Raw genomic sequence first — 24938 nt, 5'->3', positions numbered from 1 at the left:
CTGAGGCGCATCCCCACTCCTTTGCCTATGTCGTAGGTGGCTGTGTAGGCCTGAATGGCCTTTTGCTGCTCCTCCATCCTCTGCAGCATATAGAGGGTGGAGTTCCAGCGCGTCACAACCTCTTGTTTGAGGTGATGGCAAGGCAGGTTCATGCTTTTTTGATGTGCCTCTAGTCTGCGGTAGGCACTGGCTGAATGCCGAAAGTGTCCAGCAATTTTGCGCGCCACCGCAAGCATCTCCTGCACACCCCTGTCACTCTTGAGGTAATGCTGCACCACCAAATTAATGGTGTGGGCAAAACATGGGACGTGCTGGAAATTGCCCATATTTAATGCCCGCACAATGTTACTGGCATTGTCTGACACCACAAATCCCCATGAGAGTCTAAGTGGGGTAAGCCACTGGGAGATAATTTCCCTCATTTTCTCTAATATGTTGTCAGCGTTGTGCCTCTTATTAAAGCCTGTAATATACAATGTTGCCTGCCTTTGCACGAGCAGCCATTTTGTAGTTGCTGCTACTGATGCAGCTGTTGCTGTTGCTGCGGAAGGGGATGCATCTACCCAGTGGGCTGTCACAGTCATATAGTCCTTCGTTTGCCCAGAACCACTTGTCCACATGTCCGTGGTTAAGTGGACAGTGGGTACAACCGCATTTTTTAGAGCACTGAGGACACTTGATCGTACTTCTCTGTACATTTTTGGTATCGCCTGCCTAGTGAAGTGGAATCTCGACGGGATTTGGTACCGGGGACACAATACCTCCATCAACCCTCTAAATCCCACTCCACTGATGGCGGACACCGGGCGCACGTCTAACACCAACATTGCAGTTACAGCCGCAGTTATACGCTTTGCAATAGGGTGACTACTATCGTATTTTGTGGTCATGGCAAACGACTGTTGGACGGTCAATTGTTTTGTGAAAGACTTAGCGGTCTTACGACTTCCCCTCTGGGAAGATGACCGACTAACAGCAGCAACAGCAGCAGTGGCAGTAGTAGGCGTACCGCTGCAGGATTCCTCGGATGAATCCCGTATTGAGGAGGACTCAGTCTGGCTGCTGACTTGGGCTGCAGGACTGAATCTGATGGAGATTGTGGAGGAAGTTGACGAGGAGGGTGTTGCTGGTGTGTATCCAACTGGACCACGGGATTTAGGTGTCCCTGTACCGATGAGGGTCCTAGCCCCAGTTCCTGAACTAACCACTGAACTATGAAGGTTATTCAGGTGACGTATAAGGGAGGATGTTCCTAGGTGGGCAAGATCCTTACCCCTGCTTATTTGAGCTTTACATAAGCTACATATGGCCATACTTTGGTTGTCTGGATTTGGATAAAAATAACTCCAGACCGAAGAGGTGCATTTTTTGGTCTTCTGACCAGGCATGACGATGGGCTTTTTCATCCCATGGACATCAGCTGTTTCCCCCCCTGGTGCCTCATTTACAATAACCACATCACCATCCTCATCATCAAGTTCCTCCACAGTGCCAGCTACATCATCAATAGGCTCCTCCCGAGCCACCTCTTCCCGTACAGTGATGGGAAGGTCAGGCTTGACAACCACCAACACCCTTGGACTTGCCTTGAGGATTTGTGATAATTTCTCTTTAGAAGGCAGAGTTGTTTGCTGTTTTGTTGCTGACAGCATAACTCTCTTCAATTTTTTGTAGGGGGGGGGGAGGAGGAGGAGGGATAAGATCCGTGGGTGAAGCTGAACCACTAGTCATGAACACGGGCCAGGGCCTAAGCCGTTCCTTGCCACTCCGTGTCGTAAATGGCATATTGGCAACTTTACGTTTCTCCTCAGATGATTTTAAGTTTCTCTTTTTGCTACTTTTTCTTAACTTGGGCTTTTTGGATTTTACATGCCCGGTACTACGAGATTGGGCATCGGGCTTGGAAGACGACGTTGATGGCATTTCATCGTCTATGTCATGAATAGTGGCAGCAGCTTCAGCATTAGGAGGAAGTGGGTCTTGATCTTTCCCTACTTTATCCTCCAAATTTTTGGTCTCCATTATATGTAGCACAAGATACTGCAGAATGTGTGAACTTGGTAATATTGCAGTACCAATGGACTTATACTGCTGGATTGGTTTTGCAAATTTGGTTATAATTACTTTTTTTTTAAATTTTTTATTTTAATATTTTTTATAATTTTTTTTTAATTTTTAAAAACTTGGGAATAATGGGGAAATAACTATGCCCTTAGAAGCACAGAGCACAGGACACAGCACCACTGGACTGATACTGCAGAATGTGTAAACTTTGTAATATTGCAGTACCACTGCACTTTTACTGCTGAATGTGTGAACTTGGTAATATTGCAGTACCAATGGGCTTATACTGCAGGATTGGTTGTGCAAATTTTGTGGTAATTAAAAAAAAATTAAATTATTTTTTGGTATTTTTTTAAATAACTTTTTTTTATTTTTTTAAACACAGGGGAATATTGGGGAAATAACTATGCCCTTAGAAGCACAGAGCACAGGACACAGCACCACAGAGCCTCAGTTTCAGATTTGAATTTGGCGCCAATACCCGGATCTGTCTCGGATCGGCAACGTTCGGGTGGGCTCGGATTTCAGAAATCCGAGTGCGCTCATCTCTAGAAAAAACACCAACAAAGTCCCCAGCAGGTAACACCCCAGCTCATAGTCATAACAGGCACAAACTCCCTGCAACAAAGTCCACAGTTGGTGTGACAACACTGTTGAATATGTACTTTCTATCCCCATTTCCCCCTATGACTGTCTGCCTTCAGTATGTGTGTTTTCATTTCTCATAGCATGTTTCTGCTCATCCTCAGGCTGTGTTTGAATATTAGCCTTAAACTTGGTAATGTATGAGATTGTGTTATATTGTCTGTACTGTAGGCAATGTATTCATGTTAGCCTAAACAAGATCCTAAGATACAGAAGAAAGCCAAACACACCCCTAGAGCCTGATGTTATTCTGTGGGTATAAAAAGGAGCAGTTTAGTATTCAAGGGATGTTCATTTTGAGGATTGATTTCTGGAAGGTGCAGGGTAGCTGGTGTTGAGCTTTCTTTTTCTACTAGTAGACCATCTGTAGCTGAGAGAAATCCAAGGTTCTTGGATTCTGCAAATCAGGACAGTCACTGTAACTACTTAAGCTAGTGGGGCAAGGGACAGATTATGTGTATAATATTCTAGTGATTGTTTTCATTACAATAAATGCATTGTTGTACTTTCTAACTATATTTGCCTGAGTGACTATGAGAACCCGAAAAGGTACTTGGTAGGCTTGGTGGGACTCTGGGAATCAGTCTCCCTACTGAAGTAGGCTTACTAATTTCCCAGAACCTGCAAGTGTCTCCCGATGGAGTAATGACAAATTAGTACTAGAGGTACAGTACCCGATCTGGCTGAATAGGTTCCTGGTTCAAACAATCCTCTCTGACACTGAAAGAGTAAGACTACTCAATATCAGTCCAAGTCCTCCCTATACAGTATCTACCAGCAACAGTCACCTCTCTCCTCCGGTTTTCCCTTTTTGTTCATTCCTCAAAATCCCCCTTATCCTTGTTCCCTCCCTGAGTTACCCCACTGGGCCATGATCCATTTTCATTGGTGGTGGGTGGAATGTAGGTGGTAACAGGGGTTTGGGCAGAACAAGAGTGATATTGTCAATAATGAGGGATATGGAGGGGGATATTTTCATTAGTAGGAAGGGGATAACAATCTCAGGTTTGGACATAAGGAAAGTTGTCATGGTATCAGATGTTAGAATAGACCTCAAACCCTGCTCAGGTGATGACTAACCTCCAAAAGGTGCAGAGTCTAATGGGAAGAGAGGTATTCACCAGGGATCCCCACAAGGGGATATGGGCTTGGCTGTTCTCTAACCGCAGGTCGCAGTCCTCTAGGAGGAAAAGAGCAGGGTACGACAACCCAGACAAAGATGAGACGAGAAGCTGAGCTGGAGCACTGAAAGGTAAATACATAGATAGATTTGAGGAACGAGATAGAAAGGCAACAGAGCACTGGAGTGCAGAGATCCTAGTAGGTAATAGAGCACAGGATCAATGGAGATGTGCAGTGTTCTGTGGTACAGGCCACAATTAGAGATGGATAACCCAAACTAGAGGAAGAGGCGATGAGCTGCAGAGAACAGGAGCGCTGAGATCCTGGTAGACAGTATAGTCTAGAAGCAGGATTGATGATGATACGCAATGCTCTGCAGATTAGCCACAGATCTTGATCGTGGAACAGGTAACACGAGAACAACTGAGAGGTGACAGCTGCAGGTAACTGAAGCGCTGAGATCCTGAGAGGCAGTATAGCCTGAAAGCAGGATCGATGATGATGTGCAATGTGCTGCAGATTTGACACAGGTCTTGATCGTGGTACAGGTAACACGAATACAATGGAGATGTAAAACCTGCAGGTAACTGAAGTGCTGAGGTCCTGAGAGGCAGTATAGCCATGAAGCAGAGCCAAAGATGATGTGCAGTGTGCTGCAGGGTTGCCACAGGTCTTGATTGTGGAATGGACACTCGAGTACAAATGATACCAATAGAAGATGACGGGAGTCAGAGAGAACTGCATCCTCACAGGGGGTAAGACCTGAAGATCTGACAAAAGAAAGTAGGAGGAGGTGCTTTAAATAGTGAGCTGACCTACGGTCTGCCAATGTGAATCCAAGAGAAGTGCAGGGCTTGCACATGCACAGCAACTACCTGCCCATGTCATCAGAAAGGAACGCTGAGCAAACCAGACGGTATCGGTAGTCAAAGGAAACCACAATATCAGTAATCCCGGACAGAATAGCAGGTGAGATGTGTGATAAAAGTAAGGCAAAAAAAGGAGTAAATGTTCTCCGGGAAAAACCATGTTACAATGCAAGGAGTGCAAATTAGTTTATAATTATTCATTTATTTATGTATTTATTTTTACACTAAAATTTAAAATTGATCTAGGACAAACCCTACCCCAACTATAAATCTGTCCCCACATTTTAAATTTTCCTCCCCCTCAAATGCAACATGGTTCTGCCCAGGTGCAAAGATACTCATTTTTTATACTTTGCTCTCCTTAATGACTCAAGCCCATTGAGTTTCAGGTGGTGTTGGGTCATCTTGTTGGAGAAGGCAAGAGGTAGTTTGGCACACAGGCTAAGACAGGAGGATAAGGTCTGTGAGAGGAAAGATAGATGTGAGTGTTGTCAGTGTAGAGATTATAGCAAAGGCCAAAGCAGCATATTAATTAACCTAGGGAAGTGGTGTAGAAAAAGAAGAGTAGATGGCCAAGAACAGATCCTTGAGGGAGACAGAAAGAGGGGCAGGAAGAAGAGGAGGAATGAAAGGAGTAAAAATTGAAGGTACGACCAGAAAGGTCGGAGGACAAGAACAAGGAGAGGGCAGTGTCACACATGCCAAGGGAATGGAAAATGTCAAATAGGAGAAAGTGATCAACAGTATAAAAGTGAAGAGAGGTTGAAAAAAATGGGTCAGTTGAATACAACCCATTCAAGGATTTTGGAAGTGAATGGCGGTAAAAAGACAGGGTGGTATTTAGAGGGAGGACGGGTCAAGACATGGTTTCTTAATAATCAGGGAGGTAAGAGCATATTTGAAGGAGGAAGGGATAAAGGCAGTGTAGAGTAAGAGGTTAAAGAGGTGGGCGAGGTGATAGCTGGTTGCCAGTATGAATGGAATGTACTTACTCTGGCACCCCATTCTACCTTGTTTTAGGTGCTTTTGCTGGTTGCCAACTAGTTGTTGTTGACTACTTCTACTGGTGCTGCTTGTTAAAAATTGATATACAACATCTGAGCTTTGATGACACACCAACATGGTATGCCCAGTTGTAGCAAGGTATCATTGTAACCAAAAGACTTCTTCACTAGCACTTGGACCCACGTATGCTTCTTGGATAATGTGTAACTGCTTCAACATCTCAATTGCTAGTTATGCAGGCTGAATCCTTCCTGACTACTTACTATAAATCAGGACTACTGGGGTAGCTGGCATAGCTCTGATTAAGGATGCTGGGATCAACACAGGACAGTTGGGGAACATTATTTTTAATGTTTTTCATAATTACCTTGCAGAAAGCCTAGAAAGCAAGGAGTCCATATCTGCTAATGACACTAAGTTAAGTAGCGTTAATAGGACAGCATTACAATGACTTGCTACAAAATAATATAGGCAAAATAGTAAATTGAGCCTTAACATGGCAGATGAAATATATTGTAGTTAAATGTAGGGTTATGCATCTAGGCAGTAGTAATCGAATGTTAAATGAAACACAGTTGGTGAAATCTGAAATGGAATATGACTTGGGAATACTAGTTGACATAAAGCTGAATTGTAGCACCCAATGCCAGACAGAGACTGCAAATGCAAATACAATTCTGGGAAATATTTATGCAAATTAAAGCTTAGCATTAACATTGTCTAAGTAAGTATCATAATCATAGCTTGACTAAACTGTACATTTTTTGCCAACTCGCTGTGCGAAGGGCATACAGTAGGAGAACAGAACAGAGCACAGAGGTGGGCAGCATCATTAAAAAATTGATTGGAAAGGTTAAATTATAAGGAGATCTTTGAAAAAGTATGTGTGCTTACTTTGGAAAAAAGGCATCAGGGACCATACTTAGGATAATAGATGATAAGTTGTAAATAGAAGAAATACTATTTCCCCATAAGTATAAAAAGGATGATTACGCTGTGGAATTCTTTACCACAGGAGGGAATGAAAACAAATTCCCTTACAGAATACAAAATGGATTGGATGTCTTTCTTAAAAGAAATTATATACACCGATGAGCCGCAACATTAAAACCACTAACAAGTGAACTGAATAATATTGACTAGCTCAAAGGCACCTGTCAATGGGTGGGATATATTAGGCAGCAAGTAAACAGTAAGTTCTTGAAATGTGTTTGAAGCAGGAAAAATGGGCAACCATGAGGATCTGAGTGACTTTGACAAGGGCCAAATTGTGATGGCTAGACGACTGGATCAGAGCATCTCCAAAACGACAGGTCTTGAAGGTGTGCCCAGTATGCAGTGGGTAGTACCTACCAAAAGTGGTCCAAGGAAGGACAACTGGTTACCTGATAACACAGGATCATGAGCGCCGAAAGCTTATAGATTGTAACACAAATTGCTGAAACAATTAATGCTGGCTATGATAGAAAGGTGTCAGAACACACAGTAATAATGTTTAATTAAGTAATAATCTTAATTAAATCGAGTTTGGCCTCATTGTGTTTGCAATCATATGAGTACGTGTCCAGTAGAATTTATAAAGCGTTCGCACATTGCGAACACTAGTTATAACTAATATTACTTTTCATGCTCTGATTAGCAACTCCAGAGATGCCATAGAAGAACCAGTTTATACTTGTCCAGTGGCCGGAGGCTAAGAAAGGACACCTGATCACACATGGAAAGATGACCCCCACCTCAAGGAACAATGACCAGAGGAATCAACCAGTTGGGCGTCGAGTTGTTGGGAGGTCATGACCCATTGACCTATGAATGTGAACTTTAATATTGTAACTGTGTATCTTTGTGATGGCACTGCTCTTTATGACTGTACAGTGTATAAATTATTCATATCTGGCTTTGGAAACCACAGCGTTCTGATAGAAACCTGTTTTTGGTGCAAACCGCGCAGGCCCTGTAATTTATTTTGCAAATATAACTATTGTGCTTTGGAACCACATTGATCGCATTGGAGAATCATTATTTCATACAATACATACGGACGTATCAGAGGAGGATGTTTGCGTAAAGAGGCGCTTTGTGATAACCACATGCCACTAGCGATATCTGTGTACCAGAGATATTTAAATTAGATTTGATCTTGATGGCAAGGGGCTCAATAGTCAGAGGGGAAATAAGAGGGGATAATGGACATCCTTGCTTGGTACGTTAGTAACAGGGAATGGGGAGGAAGTGCACACATTCACCAGGACCAAAGATGTTATGGTGTTATCGTGTTATGGTATAGAGCTGATACTCTTGTGAGAAACTTCAAAGACCATAGGAGGCAAGGGCTCTCATCATAAAGGGCCACCCAATGCAGTCAAAGGCCTTTTGTGCATCTTGTGATAGGAAGAGAGCTGGCAACCTACGTTCTTTCAAATGATGAAACAAATTAATGGTCGACTTGGTTTGTCCGCACCTTGAACATTATAAGATTTTATTTCCACTGGTATATGTGTTTATATAAATGTGCTTTCCAGTATAAATATACACCTAGACAGTGGAAAACTAATGGCAATGTCTAATCACTGGCAGCAACAAGTATACGTAGCCATCGGAAACACTACCCAAAATGCACAGTATCCACCACTTGAAGTTTTTTAGGATATTTTATTCCTCAATACAAAAAACAAATTGCATTTGCATTTGGAAGCACAATTTGGTGAATTACTATAGCTAGCCTGCATTAAGCACAAAAAAACTCTGTCTTCCCATTACCCTTAAAAGGCACAGCATTCTGCTCCCAAGAAATGTACTATATTTTGAGGTGCTAACCAATGCACAAACAAGTGTGTGACTTAAGACAAGAAATATACTCCTATGCAACACACTTTCTCTTTTTTGCAAAAAACTAATGTTCCATTGAAATGTCTCTTTAATATCAATAATGAGAATTAAAAGACTTACCAACAGTGCCTAAAGGGCATGGTTGTTTTGCTGTTTGTCCTTGTCGAGTCTTGAACCACATGATTTCACGGGCTTCAACTGCCTCACAACTCTCAGTGCCAAATGCCGGTAATTGTGATGAAATCGGTATGGACCGTGTAGAGACATCAGCAGGAATTTCAAACGTGGGAGATAAAGTAGATGTGTTCCTGTGGGTCAGTATAGATACAGGAGTTGTTTTTCCTGTGGTGGTGGTAGTGGTGGTGGTGGTGGTGGAAGTAGTTGTAATCTGATGTGTTGTTGTAGTAGCTGTTGTACTAGCAACATTATATTGTCTGGATGGATAAATTTCTAAAACAATTGAAAACAACAAATAAGCAATATTGATAGCAAGATACAAAAGCCCAGATAAATGTTGATGATTGCAGACTGTAATAATCGATAAACTATACCAGCATATATAAAGTACAATTGAAGCTCAGATTCATTCAAATAAATCTACTTACTTAAGGACCAGGGATTTTTGCAGAGCATATTTAGCAGGAAAAACATTTTTATTTCTTAGTTTACTCAAGCAAATGTAATATTGGCAGCTAGGGCTTTCTTTGGGTAATACATTGGAACAAATCAATTGCGTTTTGTAGGCTTTACAATGGGGACAAATAAAAAATATACTTTACCAATTTCTTCCCAGAGCTTTAAAATGGGAGATTACATTTATTCATCACATTTATGCAATTAGCACAAAATAACTGTTTTAATTTGTATTACATAGCAATTCATGACTTTTCTTTGCTACTAAATTGTTCAAGTGTAGCATGGGTACATTTCTATCTAGTTATAAGATCACATATCAAATTATATAGCAAATTATTATGAGTTACATTGTAAGAGCATTTGTTTCACTGTATGACCAGTTGCAATATGCATTGATCTTTTTTTATACAGATAATATATTCTCTCTGTCTTGGTAGCTATGCAAGAAAATGGGAAGTTGAGGCCTATTTTGAGGTGGAAAATTATTTCAACTTGTGTGGCTACATTTCTGCCCAGTTCTTCTTTTTAACTAGGGGTGCTCAAATTATTTCAAAGTTGTGATCAATTCTTGAACTTTAAATCTGAGAAAGGCACATAGTAGATCATGTTTGAACCAGTTGAAACATGTTCAAGATTGCTTGATCTTATAGTATTTTTAATATTTTCCACATGAATTGCTAATTTGAAATGCAGACTTGAACTTAAATACAATAATATGATTATATAATAATTAATAATAAAAAAAACCCTATAAGTATAAAATGTATCCATTAATGCACAAAACGACTGATCATGGTCATACTCATACATTGTATAGATTATTGCAACATCTTTTAACTGCCAGCTGCAAAAGGGGAAATTTAAATCAGACAAACAGGTTCGGAGAACATTGAGTAGTTTGAGCATTTCAAGTGACAAGAAAACAAAATAGCTAAGCAGTAAAAAGAAATTGGCAGTGGAAAGTGGAAGAAAAGAAATATCAAATTAACTGAATCTATGCACATTAAATTTCTGTGAATGGCTGATATAGTTACACCTTTGTATTCCTGTTTTGTTTAATGTTCATTTTTAAAAGTTATTTATTTTTCTTCTATCAAACAAATGAAATAAAAAAAGGCATTGAGACCACTGTTGTGTGTTAAATAGTCAGATTCAGTCTCTTTTCACTTGTCCCAGTTCAAACAAAAAAGGCTTACCTGCTTGTCTGGATCAGCAATATATTTTCTTGTCTTTTAGTAGTAGCATTATCTTACACAATATTTTTTTTTATTATTATTATTATTATTATTATTATTATTGTGAATATTATTATTATTATTATTATTATTATTATTATTATTATTATTATTATGTATTATGCATTATTATGCATTTGTACAGTGATAGACATCAATTTGGAACATCATACTGTACAACTTTGGATAAGGACTGCTATATTTTCAAAGTTTATATTACAAAACACAAATGCATTGAAAATTAAATAAATAAGGGCATGTTGCTATAAATATACAAACTAAGCTTTCTAGCACAGTATCAAATCCAAATTAAGGTGTTATATTAGGAATTAAAAAAATAAATACAATACATTATTAAATTATCCCTTTACCTTAAAGGAATGGGAATAAAATGCATTACAATTTACATATTTTATATATCCTTCATTGGTAGGTATTGGACTATGATCTTGGATTATATTTTTGTGATGCAACCATAGTAAATTAAGAACAATAAAAAGTGATTGACTATCCAATGTATACCTACCAACATTGTACACCCTGGCACTGGCACACGGGGTGTTGCCAAGTAACAATGGGGTGTGGCAGCGACACAATGGGGCGTGACAGCGACACAATGTGGTGGTGGCAACACAACATTGGGTGCTGTAAAGCACTAGGCTGCCCCTTAGATACCTACCTTCCACTCCTAACACTGCAGCATGCACCCATTCACAGCTGCTCTGGTATACAATGTTCCCACCCATGGGACAAACATGTCCCAGGAAAGGACAGCAGAACAGAGCCCTAAAATTGGGAATATTCCACCAAAATCAGGATAGTTGGGAGTTAAGCAATGGGTGTTGGAGGTAGCTATAATTTGGTAATTTGAAGCTTATACTTACATATTCACCCTATGGGCCTGAGTCATTAAGGAAAGTAAGGCAAAAAAGGAGTAAATGTTCTCTGGGACAAACCATGCTACAATGCAAGGGGTGCAAATTAGTTTATTATTTTGCAAGTTAAATATTGGTTGTTTAGAACACAAATACTTGATAGCTTTGTTTTTACACTGAAATTTAAAATTAATCTAGGACATGCCTTACCCCAACTATAAATCTGTCCCCACATTTTAAATTTACCTTTCAATACAATGTGGTTTTGCCCAGGTGCCCAGTTACTCCTTTTTTATGCTTTGCTCTTCTTAATGACTCAGGCCCTATGAGAGGATCGCTCACCTTCAGTGAAGTTTCAATTGTGCCAGATGTGTTTTATGTACATAATTTAGTAGGTATTATTGAGGAGTTAGAAAATGCCATGAAAGCACGTGGATATGTCCAGATGGCAGTTAACAGGTCCAATGTTGTATCTGGCCCAGGCTTCTATTGAGCAGTTATGGGAAATAGAAATTGTTGGTTAATAGTTAGTTTAGTTAGTTAGTTAGTTAGTTAAGCTCTTGCCACTGCTATGTTGACATGTATATCAACTGTTGTCAATATAATCAAGTTGTATCTGCCTTCATGGTCAGCTTAATGAATAAAATACTGCCAAAAAAAAATAATCCCTGGATAACTGTTCTGGATGGAAGAGTTCAGTACAATCGCATCAGTCCAACAACGATTCCGAGGCTCAAGGGTTTCCAAGGTCCAGACCAATTTAGTGCCTCAGTCCCAACTGTTAAAGTACTGAAGAATAAGCAACGCTCTGGCAGGAGGCTAGACAATTGATATACCCAGGGTCCAGGCACACCTAAACTGGGGATGTGGGGTGGAGGAGGTCATTTAGTTATTTCGTAGGTGCTGCAATCAGAAGCCAAACAGACATGACCCCTAAACCACTGCCGGTAAGTGACAGTAGTCAGATGACAGTTTTTCCCAACCCTGTCATTGACTTGGCGGGAGGCAGAGAGGACAGAGTTTAAGAAAACACAATGGATGGACACATCAATAACAGGTATACGTAGTGCTACAGAAAGGACAAAGGACCACCTCACTGGAGAATGGTTCATGTGGGAGTAAAAGCTCCTCTATTGGCTAGCGGCAGGGAAGGATCAGGCTGTGCCAGAGTTAGCCAGAGAAAACAATTAGTAGCTCCTTGATTATATCATGTGCAGTTGTTAGCAATGGCCCATGACACCCCTGAATTTGGGCTCTTAAGAGTGCAGTAGACTTGTTCACTATTATTGTGTAATTATTTTCAACCTGGAATCAACCAGTGCACTATCGAGCCTACTAGGAGGTGTCCCAATGTCTTGGGGGGCCACCCTACATGACATGCTACTCCAGCCCTTGCTCATCATTGGTGAGCCCTTTCATCAAATTGACATAGACATTATTGGACCATTGAGCAATTTAAGCAGAACAGGAAAACAATCCGTCCCTTACTGTGGTCGACTATGGGACTAGGTATGCGGCAGTAGCCTCCATAGATGCTGAACATTTTGCCTAAGTACTCCATATGCACTACTCGATACCGTTCCCAGAACAATAGACTCTGTGGACAGTTTAACAGCACCCTCAATCAACTGCAATAGGCTTACATTGATTTGGAGAAGGGAAACTGGGAAAAGTGCAGAGGACTGGGCTCTCCCCCTTCTAGTTACTGTATGAACAGAGAGTACATGAACCGTTCTACTGAATGCGGGAAAGCTGGGAAGGGACAATCTGGGAGCAAGAGGTTCCAGTGATAGAGTATGTTACAAGGCTGTAAGAATGATGCAAGAAGCTCAGAGCAGGCAACGCCACTATTACAACTGCCAGGCTCAAGGATGTGAGCTGACTGTAGGCTAAAAGCACAATATTCAATCAACAAGTGCTGGTCCACTGGTAGAACAATGGGGCAGGGTTATATACATTGTAGCCCTGGATAGCTCTGGAAGGTGATTAAGTACCTATCACATCAACCAGCTTAAAGTACATATAACGAGAGAGATAGTGGCAGTAGTCATCTGCTGTAAACATATGAATGTCCACGAGACAGATCCCAACTCGGACTTATTAGCCAAAGCTAAATAGAAAATAAAGGTGGAAGCAGTGCCCATAGGCACATAGCTTTCAGACCAACAAAAACAGCAAATGAGAGGGGCACTGGAGGTACATCAAACCCGCTTTACCAACAGACTTGAGTGCACCACATTGGTCACCCATCATGTCGACAACGGTGAGACTCAGCTGATTAAGCTGCCGAAGTGTCAAGCTGTCAGGTGCCATCCCTCCATACCTCCTTTGGGACGGTCACCTGTCTCTGCCCCCTGCTGCGTCTGGTTGCATAGCAACCAAACGCCGAACTTCTGGCCTGTGCGCCCCGTTGCTTGGCATCCGAACTGTACATTGGACCCAGCGACGGCTGGTGACATCACTGTCGCCGGTAAATAACGCTGGCCTACTTCTATTTAAGAAAGTCTCAAGCACTCTTAGGGTGGCAAAATATTAGGTCCCACCTCTACTCCGGCATCTCCTGTGATTATCCTTTCGGTTCCTATTACTGACTTTGGCTTGTTTCTGACTACTCCTTCACTTGACCCTTTGCTGCCTATTTCTCGTGGATTCTGACCTTGGCTTGTTTCCTGATGCTTCTTATGGATCACGAGTTGGTACCGCCTACTCTGCCTGGTTCTGACCTGGATCGCCTGACCATTCTTCATCTGCTTTGCTGGCAGCTGTACTGGAGAACCATGACCTGTTCGTCCCTGGTGGCCAAATCCATACCTCTTTGCTGGGGTCCCAGGGTCGCATTAGACTCTGTATCTCCAGATTCAGCAGCGTAAATATCAGCAGGCTGCACCACTCTTGGGCGTGACACGAGCATGATCAAGAAGGTGGCAGAAGAAATGCTGGAACTGGTTGTCTTTGTAACATCCAAAATCCTGTGGGCAGCTAGTGCCCAAAAAAACAGTAGAACTCGCTTTTGCATGGACTACAGACAATGGAATGGTGACAGATGTATATCCTAAGCAATCAGTGCACGAGTTATTGGACAGACTGAGGGTCCCTTGCTTTGGATCCACATTGAACCTTCATAAGTGATACTAGCAGATACCCCTTACCAATAAAGTACAAGAGCGCTTCACATTCAACATTCTTTTTGGGCTCTTTGATTTCACTGTCATACCCTTTGGAACCCAGCAATTTTTGACCTGCAAACAGGGTGTCATGACTTTTCCCAGACATATCTGGATGACATTGCTATCTTCAGTGATACATGGGATAAACATTTGATGATCCTGGCAAGGATCAGTCGGGCTGGACTGACCATTAGATCTGAGTGTTAGATGGGGATGGCGGAGGTATTGTATTTGGGACATTTAGTTGGTGGGGGAAGTATCAGACCAGTACAGGTAAAATTTATGCTGTTGTTAAATAGCCTTGACCAACCAATCAGTGACAGGTATAAGTCTACCTCTAGACAGCTCAATAAATACCAGAAATATGTAGACCAATACAGTACCATCACCAAAACTCTTACAGTGTCACTCACCGGACCGTGAGTGCCTCTGCGCTGGTGCGTGGCTCCCTAGTCTTCCTGCCAGCACCTGTCCTAAACCGCGGCCGTCCGCCATCCTAATGGACTGCGCTTGCGCAGCTCCCAAAAACTCTTGTGACTGTTGCTTTTCATCCAAATTGGTTGATCAGGTAACTCCCTATTTAAGGCACCTGTGTGCATTACCTCATTGCCTGATCTTGGAGTCTCATTCCCTGTGAGTCTCTGAATGTGTTCCCTGTGTTCTACTAGTGTCTTCAGTTTCCTGCTGATTCCTGATCTACTCATCGCTGGTTTCCATACCCGCTACTATCTCCTGTGTACTACTAGTGTCTTCAGTTCCTGTGGATTCCCTGTGCTTCTCATCGCTGGTTTCCATACCTGCTACAGTCTCCTGTTTCCTGCCTGTGTCCTCAGCTGGACTCTGATTACCGGATCTACTCACCTGTGGTTCCTACACTCGTCTCTGCCGTCCAGCGTCTCTGCAGTTCCTGCATCTTCCTGTGGACAGACTGTTTTACTGAACAGCGGTATGCTTATCTGTTATTGACTTTCTCCGTTTACTCTGCATATCCGCTAGGACAAGTTTCCACGCTCAGCAGCGGTATCCATACCTGCTATAGACTGTTATTGTTACGCTACATACCTGTTTGGAATTAACCGTACTACTCAGTCGTTATATGCATAACTGTGATTGACTATCCATTATTGGCCTGCATATCTGTGCTGAGCAAGTCTCTACCGAACAGCGCCACACATACTGTTATATAGACTTTAATAGATATGCTGCATACCTATTGGGATCAAGTTCCTCTGTGCTCTTAGTGTCTGCATCCTATTATCTTTGTATGCTTCCACTCATCTACACTTGTACACATCCTCACCTATTAAGCAGTGGTACAACTTGCTATACGCAGACCACTGACTTCCCCGCTACCTACCTGCACCTGGACAAGTCTTCTCACCATAAGCAGTGGTACAACTTGCTATACGCAGACCACTGACTTCTCCGCTACCTACCTGCACCTGGACAAGTCTCTTCACCATAAGCAGTGGTACAACTTGCTGTACGCAGACCACTGACTTCCCTGCTACCTCCCTGCATCTACTCACGTCCATCCTGATCTCCGTGTTCAAATCCGCCTTGCCTCTATATCAGCTAGTCGCTGATTCATTGACCAACGATTGCTGCAAGTCACTGACTTTCCTAATATTTATTGGCATTCTCTCTCCATCTGCTGTGATATTTGTTCCGCTAGTCACCCCGCTACCAGAGGACCGTTGTGTGAACTTCACGACTCTGGTAAGCCCAGTCATCTGGTGAAATCCTGGGCAAGACTCCTAGTGCCCGTGACATACAGATTTGACATCTAAAAACTACAGCAGACACGTTGATTGAGGGAAGAGTGTGAAAGAGCTTTTAACCAGCTCAAAGAGATAGTGTCGAGCTAACCAGTGCTAGCAGCCTTTGACTTCTGATGACGATTCAATGTACAGACCGATGCATCGGGTAGTGGGTTAGGAGGCAGGTCGGGGAGAATGGTCGAGAGCATCCCAATGCATATCTCTCTCGCAAGCTGGTGGCTTATGCCACAGTTGAGAAAGAGTGACTGGCCATTATCTGGTCACTAAAGAAATGGCAGCCTTATTTATATGACCGCATATTTTCAGTGGTGATCGACCATAATGCTCTCAGTTGGTTGCAACGAACCACATGCGAGAGTGGAAGATTGCTGAGAGGAGCTCTCTGTTTATTATAAAAAGGGTTGAGAGCATTTAGGAAATTTAGACTGTAAGCCCCAATGGGGCAGGGGCTGATGTGAATGAGTTCTCTGTACAGCGCTGCGGAATTAGTGGCGCTATATAAATAAATGATGATGATGATGATAGAAATGCCAATGACCTATCACGGCAAGAGGAACCTGAGCCTCGCACCTGTCCCTCACCTGGCTCAGTTCATGAGACCTGCTAGTCCCAGGGCAAGTTTCCACTACCTAGACTTAAACAGGGGGAGGATAGATGCCTAGCATGTATAAGAAAGGCTAATTTGCACATTTTGTATTGTAGTAGATAAGCACACATTAAGTTATACATAACAGATACAGGGCAATAACTGATATTGTAAAGCAAATTACACTTACAACTTTAAGGGGGCGGAATGGGAAAGAGTGGACAAGTGTAGGCAATGTATAGTAAGTGCCGATGCAGCCATTTCAAACCTGTTTATTTATCTAATGTGCACAAGTAATTGCAACAGTGCTCCCCAACTAGAGATGTTTTAACCCCACCAAATATAACAAAGTGTCAGTAACTTCACCAGTGTCAGCGAAAACCCCAGCAAAGTCCCCAGCAGGTTACCTCACAGCACAAAGTCCCAACAGTCACAATCTCCCAGCAACAAAGCCCCCAGTTAACCAATCCAGGTGTGCCAGTGGGCAAGGGGTTCCAATTCGATAGGTGGGTCTGTGTACTTGCTGATCTCGGCCTCTTGGCTAATTCTCCACCACCTAAGTGGGACTCTGGGTATCACTCTCCTTATGGATATAGGATCCTCTACCGATCTACCGATGACAAATCAATCCCAAAGATACTGAACCCGATCTGACTGAGCATGTTCCTGGTTCAAACGATCTCCTCTGGCACTGATAGAGTATGACTACTCAACATCAGTCCAAGTCCTTCTCCATGGAAATTCAACAGCAACAACCATGATGTATCACCAGGGTTCCCTTTTAACACCCTTCAAAATCCCCCAGTCCTTGTCCCCTCTCTGTGCCAATCCCCAGAGCCATGATCCCTTTTCATTGCTGGTGGCTGGACTCCAGATTGTAACAGGGGTGTAGGTAGAATATGACCTCATAAATAGCCCACCTGCTGTTTTCCTGCCATTAGTTTTTGTTTTTGAAAGTGCTGGGGCAATTGTCAATCAATAATCAAATCCCACCTCCTGATCTTAGGTAGAGTCCAGACCTTCCCATTCTTAACCCCTTCCACTACTATGTGACATGTCAGGGTCCTCAGCTGTTCCATACTTCCTGTTAGCAGGCTTCCCTTGCTCTTTGGTCACAAAGCAATGCTGGATCCAGCCACAGGGCTGCATTTAATAAATCGGGTGGGCTGATGTAGCCCAATTGGCCCACTGACTGACAGACCGGGTTGGCCGGATGTTCTCACTGTGGTACCCGGTCTCGTCACATATTTTCCCTTATTAAATCAAGGGGACAGTTGGAGTCTTATGGTCAGACTCCTGGTATTCTCCACTTTATCTGCCTATAGTATTGTTTCTTGGTCAAGTCAGTCAGGGGTTTGGCAAAAGTAAAATACCGTAGTACAAATTTTCTGTAATAACCTGCGATCCCTAGGAATGCTTGTAGTTGTTTCTGGTTGGTGGGTCGGAACCACTAAACGGTGGCCTCTACTTTTGCCGGTTCAGGCCAAATAATTCTCCCACCAATTTGGTGCCCCAAGTATTGTACTTCTTCCTTTACCTTGAAACACTTGTCCAGATGGATGATCAGCCCAGCTTGCCAGACCCTCCTCAAGATCTCTGCCACTTGCACTAGGTGATTCTCCTATGTCTGTCTGAAATGGTTATGTCATCTAAGTAAGCCTGGGCAAACTCCTGACACCCTTCCAACAGGGGCATAAACCACCCATTGGAATGTGGCCGGAGCATCCCAAAGGGCATTGTAGTGCATTCAAACAATCACAATGGAGTTATAAAAAATGAATGTTCCCGGGCTTTAGGAGTGAGGGGAAATTGCCAGTAGCCCTTACTTAGATCTAAGGTGGACACAAACTAGGCTGCCCCTAGCCTGTTCAGCGTGTCTTCATCTATCCGAGCCATGGGTAAGCTCCGTGGCGGTAACCTTATTTAACTTACGATAGTCCACGCCTAAGCGGGTGGTCCCATCCTTTTTCAAGACCAACACCACCCCTGCAGCCCAGGGAGTACTTGATTTTTTAATGACACCTACCAATTTCTTATATCTCATATCAATTTCGACCACTACTGTGGGGGTCATGCGGTAAATCACCTGCCTTATGGGTTTTGCCTCCCCTGGGTTTACATAGTGGATAGGCAAGTGGGTAGTTCCGGCCTACAGTTAAAGTGGGCCTGCTCCTTTTCTAGTACTTCCCTCAATTCCTGCCTCTGCTCCTCCTCTAGCTGTGCTCCCACCATCACAGCCTCCACCCTTTTATCTCCTTTCACTTCCCCTATCAATTACAGCAAGACGTCTACCTCCATTGGATCCATGGGGGACAACATAAATCTATGGCAGAAGTCTGGAGTTCCACATAACCCTTCAACCGGTAAATGTGGAAAGTTTTCAGCCATTTCTCTTCATCATTTCACACCTGAAAGTATCCGTTTCACTACTTTGTATGGACCATCCCAGGTGGCTTGTAGTTTACTCTGCCTAACTGGGATGAGCAATATCACATTCTGCCCTGGGGCCATATTCCTAGTGTGGGCATGGGCATCATACCACACCTTCTGCCTGGTCTGTGCTCTCTTTAAATACTGATGCGCTAACTGCACTAACCTTTTAATTCTGTCCTTCATTTTCTCCACATATTGGAGGATGGGCTGTTCATTGTACTGGAATGTTCCTTCCCAACACTCTCTGACCAGATCGAGGGGTCCATGGACCTTCCGGCCGTATAACAGTTGTATGCAAACAGGAGCAGCTGCAGGGCCTTTTCCCAATCTCTCCCTTCGGAATGTACATCTGTGTCGATGAACAAAAGGACTACTGCCTGTGGGTATCTGGTGGCAAAGTCCACAAGGATTAGGATGAACGTTTCCATGTGTAACCTGGGGTGGCTAGTGGGCCTATAATGTCTAAGGGCTCCTCAATTATGGATAGGAGCTGCAGTAGGCATTTCCGAGGGACTTTCCCTATCCTCTGGCAGATGTCACAGTAGGCTTCATGCTGCTTCACATCCTGGGTGACTTGGCGGTCAGAAAAAGGTTTGCAACACATGAGCCAATGTTTTCCTGCTGCACTTGAAATGGGCCAGCTCTAACAATTGGGCCCATTAAACATAAGGTACCACCAGCTGCTCCATCTCTGTCCCTGGGTACTGGTCTAGTGTGGGAGTGACTAATCTGTATAATAGTCTCTTGTCCCACACTACCTAGCTGCCTGCCATTTCCCCTCCCCAATTGTCAGCTGCTCCTATCAATTTTGTTAAGGATGGGTTAGTCTGTTGGGCCTCTCTAAATTCCCTTTAGTCCACTTCACCCAAATCAACTTCTGGTACAATATCAGATATCCCCGGGTTACTCACCAATGGTGCTGCCTCCTGCTCACTGGCTCTGTTTGTCAGTATGTGCCTTTGAGGTTCCCTCTGGATTGGGGTGGCCACGTGGTGTGGCTCTGGCTTTGGCCTGGCTCTGGCTTCAGATCACGGGTTTCATAAAGTTGGTGACCAATCTCTGGCCCAAATTATTTCCCAAGATCACCTTGGCGTGTAACCCATCTAAAATGTCCACCTCCACCATACCAAACCCTTCATCTTAATCCAAATGTACCCGGGCCACCTGGATGGCCATGAGATGGCCCTCCATGGTGGAGATTTGGACCTGCTGTCCCTCCCTAAATTGTGATCTGTTGATCACGTCGGGTTCTAATAGGGTCAGGATGCTTCGGAGTCCCTCAACCCCTGGACCTTGTAGTCCCGTACCCACAGATCCTGCAGATTGCCCCACATATTTTTAGGACTCTGCCTTCCCTCCCCCAAGACCAGGTGCACCTTGTGAACCCAGTCCCTTCCCTCTGGTACATCAGGACAGGTAGACTCTGTCTCAGTGCTTATTTTCCAGATCTTCTAGAGCATATGGTACAGTGGCCACTGGTACAGTTCTGGCTCCCTGGAACTGGCCTCTGGTCCAGGCACATTCCCTCTGGAGGTGCCTTATCTGATAGCACAAAAACATCTCTTGGGGTTCAGGTCCCAGGGTCTGGATGAGGCTGGCTTCCCTTAGGGATTATGGGCAGAGTTCTTAACCCCTTCAACTAATTTGTGATGTGTCAGGGTCTCCAGCTATTCCATACTTCCTGTGGGCAGCATCCCTCTCCCTTTTTGGTCATAAAATAATGCTGGATCCAGCCACAGAGCCGCATTTAATAAACTGGGTGTGACAATATAGCCCAATTGGCCCACACACTGATAGACCGAGTAGGTCCGATATTCCCACTGTGGCGCCCGGTCTCTTCACACCAACTGATAGTGATGACTGTCACGGCAACATGTTTGTTAAAAACTAAAAACATTAAAAACGACATGTGTGCTTACCACTAGTTAGCAAAGAACATTTGTATGCAAGTAAGAGATGATATAAAAACACATTGTATGTACAGAACGCATTAAGAACATTATGATTTATGTATTTAATGTAAATATATATATATATATATATTTTTTAAAACACATCTTTTGTTAGGGATTATAGCATTATGAGTTGTTAATTTATTTTATATTTTTTATGGGTATTATTGTAGAGTGAGAAAATGCCATGAGAGCCATGTTGACATGTCTAGATGGGCAGTTAGCAGGTACAATGATCTGCCCCAGTGTTTCTTAACTCCAGTCCTCACACCTCCCCAACAGCTCGTGATTTGAGGATTTCTGCCTGTGGAAGCAGGTGGGATAATTACTGACCCAGCCAAATAGATTAACTCACCTATGCATGATTAAAGAAATCCTGAAAACATGAGCTGTTGGGGAGGTGTAAGGACTGGAGTTAAGAAACACTGATCTATCCGGTCTAGGGTTCTATTGGGCAGTTAAGGGTAATAGAAATTGTTGATTGGTTAATTAGTTAAAGCTCCACTGATGTGTTGACATAAATATCACCTGTTGTCAATAAAATCAAGTTGCGGCTGTCTCCATGGTCGGCTGAGTGATAAAAAAAAGACCTATATATCTTCACACACTGTATAAAGTCTAATATTTCTTTGGAGCCAATTTACTAAAGGAAAAATAGCACTATCACCCACAAAATCTGTAGGTATATTTGAAATGAATTAATAAAAATGATTCAAATATTATTTACATTGGGGTTGGAGGACAGTAGTTATAACTTATATAATATATAAACTGCTATACTTTTATAGATAACAGACTTTTATTTACAAACAACCATTTGTATTTATTTTCAATGGCAGGGAAAGTGGAAGCTCAAATTGAGCTTTAAGTTCCAAGCATGCATCAGTGCCTCGGCAAAGCTTAGTATGGCAGGATGGGTCTACAGAGAGATATGTTACTGTCATCACCCTGGATAGCTTTTGCCGTGATAGCTGCAGTCATTGTGATAAAATAATATTAAATCATGGTGACAGGTAATTTTTATCCACTGTGATAAGTAGAGATGGGCGGGCTCAGTTCCCCGAGAACCGAACCCGCTCGAACTTCAGGTATCCGAGCCAAGCAGGCTCGGTACTCTCCCGCCTATTCGTAATTGAAAACGAGGCAAAACGTCATTGTGACGTCGTCGTATCTCGGAGCTCGGTTCTCGCAATGTTTCAAATGCATAAATATCCGCCTCCACAGCAATCCATTGCCATTTGACAGAGGGAGAGAGAAGGTCGCAGGGTTAGAGAAGGCAGAGAACAGTTATTCCAGCAGTTATTCCAGCAGTTATTAGAGCAGGAAGAGAGCAGTTATTAGAGCAGGAAGAGAGGAGTATAGAGGAGGCATTTTTCCAAACATTACAAACTGTTTGGGGTATCATATTCCCTCCTAAAGAAACTATTTTCTGCCTGCAGAAATTGTAATATACAAGCACAATTTCTTTCTGAATTTGCACTGCAAGTGCTTGGGGTGTCAGATATTCCCCTCTTTGAAAAAAGCAATTTTCTGGTGCTGAAATTACTATATACCAGCACTATATCTTTCTGAATTTGCACTACAAGTGTTTGGGGTGTCACATATTCCCCTGTTCTAAAAAAGCTATTTTCTGGTGTTGAAATTATTATATACCAGCACTATATGTTTAAGAATTTGCACTACAAGTGCTTAGGGTGTCAGATATTCCCTTCTTTGAAAAAAGCAATTTTCTGGTACTGAAATACTATATACCACTGAATTTGCACTAAAAGTGCTTGGGGTCTCATTAAAATGGATTAACAGCAGTCCACATATGATCAGGATCAGCAAGCAGCTGCTGCCACCAGTCATGATGGTAGTCTTCTCTGTACGTCATCTGGTAAAGCCTCTGTAAAAGTACATAGTCTTTTTAAGTTAGGGAAAAAAACACACCAAAAAAACCTTATACCGTGTTGAAGAGAAAAAGAGGTGTAACTGATGAAAAGTTAACTGCCGAGAAAAAAAAAATTGCCAGCATGCCATTCTACCCAGGCAGTGGCAAAGAAAGAATGAGGCCTTCGCCTTTCTCTATTACTGCGAGATCTAATAATGTTACAGAGCCTTCTTCTTTTAAGGTCACTCCTGACCAAGCAAGGCCAAGTAATTTGGAGTCCAAAAGTAGTGCACAACTACTGTTACGTGTGAAAGCCGAGCTGCAAGAAAACAGTAAGGCATTAGAGGAAAATGTATGCTCAGAATCAGAAATGACACCAATCCCTGAGGAGAGTCCATCCACAAGTGGTATGAGTAATCGTGACCATTCTGATAGTGTACCCATAAAGAAGGGCCCTTTCAGCATTTCTGCTGATGTGTGCCTGAAGAGCCCAAGTGTAGCCGGTGATACACCAATTGAGGATGCCACTTTGAAATTAGAAGAGGATGAGGTGGAAATTTGTGTAGGCGACGAGGGTGCTAATGAGGATGTTGATGAGGATGAGGTTGTTTGTGTAAGTCCTGCACCAGTGGCAGCAGTTCTGGCACGTCATAAGAAGAAGCCCATTGTCATGCCTGGGCATGAAACCAAAAAAGCCACTTCTTATGTGTGGAATTATTTCTACCTAAATCCTGACAACAGTTGTATAGCCATTTCTAGTGTATGTCAAGCCACAGTCAGTCGAGGGAGGCACCTTAACCATCTTGGAACCTTATCCATGTTACGCCATTTGACGAGAGTTCATGGCAAGGTTTTGGGAAAAGCTGAAAGTTATGGCAAAAAAATAACAAGCACTCCATCATCAGCTAGGACCCTTCTCTCATCTACATCCCGACCACTGCAATCTACACCCACAATACCGTCCTCATCAATATCCTCAGTAGCGATCGGAGTCAGCCCTGCATCCCAGTTGGTAAGGCTCGATGACTCCTGCACTATAATTGATTTCTCTGAAGAATGTTTAAGCGTTAGTCCCACTGCTGCTGCTGTTGCTGCTGCTGGGGGTGAATCTTCCTCCTATAAGGGCAAAAAAAAGAGCACTACTATGTTACAACAATTAACTGTGAAACAATCTGTTGTTAGAGGAAGCAAATATGACAGCAGTCACCCAGTCGCCAAGCGAATCACAGACGCCATGGCTACTATGCTAGTGTTAGATCTGCGTCCAATATCCACAATAAACGCAGCTGGTTTTTCACAGTTAATTGATGTTTTGTGTCCCCGTTACAAAATTCAATCGCAACACCATTTTTCCCGTAAAGCTATTCCACAACTATACCAAAAAGTTTGTAAAAATGTAGAGATTGCGCTCAAAAATGCCATTCTGCCCACTGTCCACTTAACCACAGATATGTGGACAAGTGGAAGTGGGCAAACCAAAGACTATATGACTGTGACAGCCCACTGGGTTGGACATTCGCCTTCACCAGCAGGAACAGCAGCAGCATGTACACCACTACGTAACATTTATCACAGGCAGGCTACTCTTTGTATCACCGGCTTCATTAACAGGCATACAGCTGATAATTTGTTATGAAAACTAAGGGATATCATTGATACATGGCTTATACCACTTGGACCCTCCCCAGGATATGTTATTTCTGATAATGCCAACAATATTGTGCGAGCATTACAGCTGGGTGAATTCCATCACATTCCCTGTTTTGCTCACACAATAAACTTGGTGGTGCAGAGCTTCCTAAGAAATAACCATGAGGTGCAGGAGATGCTTTCGGTGGCCCGTCAAATTTCGGGAAATTTCAGGCA

At 42.9% G+C, this 24938-nt stretch overlaps 1 protein-coding gene across 9 annotated transcripts in view; it reads right to left on the bottom strand.

Moving 5' to 3' along the window:
- Nucleotides 1–24938, bottom strand: part of ADGRL3 (adhesion G protein-coupled receptor L3) — a 958921-nt gene that overhangs the window by 541654 nt on the left and 392329 nt on the right. For all 9 annotated transcript variants that reach the window (XM_075204791.1, XM_075204784.1, XM_075204783.1 and 6 more), the window contains one exon: nucleotides 8655–8984. In XM_075204791.1, the coding sequence (XP_075060892.1) occupies nucleotides 8655–8984 (330 nt within the window). The remainder of the gene's footprint in view (nucleotides 1–8654; nucleotides 8985–24938) is intronic.

Source organism: Mixophyes fleayi, chromosome 1 (assembly GCF_038048845.1).
Source record: "Mixophyes fleayi isolate aMixFle1 chromosome 1, aMixFle1.hap1, whole genome shotgun sequence".
NCBI classification, from domain to species: Eukaryota; Metazoa; Chordata; class Amphibia; order Anura; family Limnodynastidae; genus Mixophyes; species Mixophyes fleayi.
The sequence above is the reverse complement of the archived record's forward strand: the minus strand, read 5'-3'. Positions and strand labels throughout refer to the sequence as shown.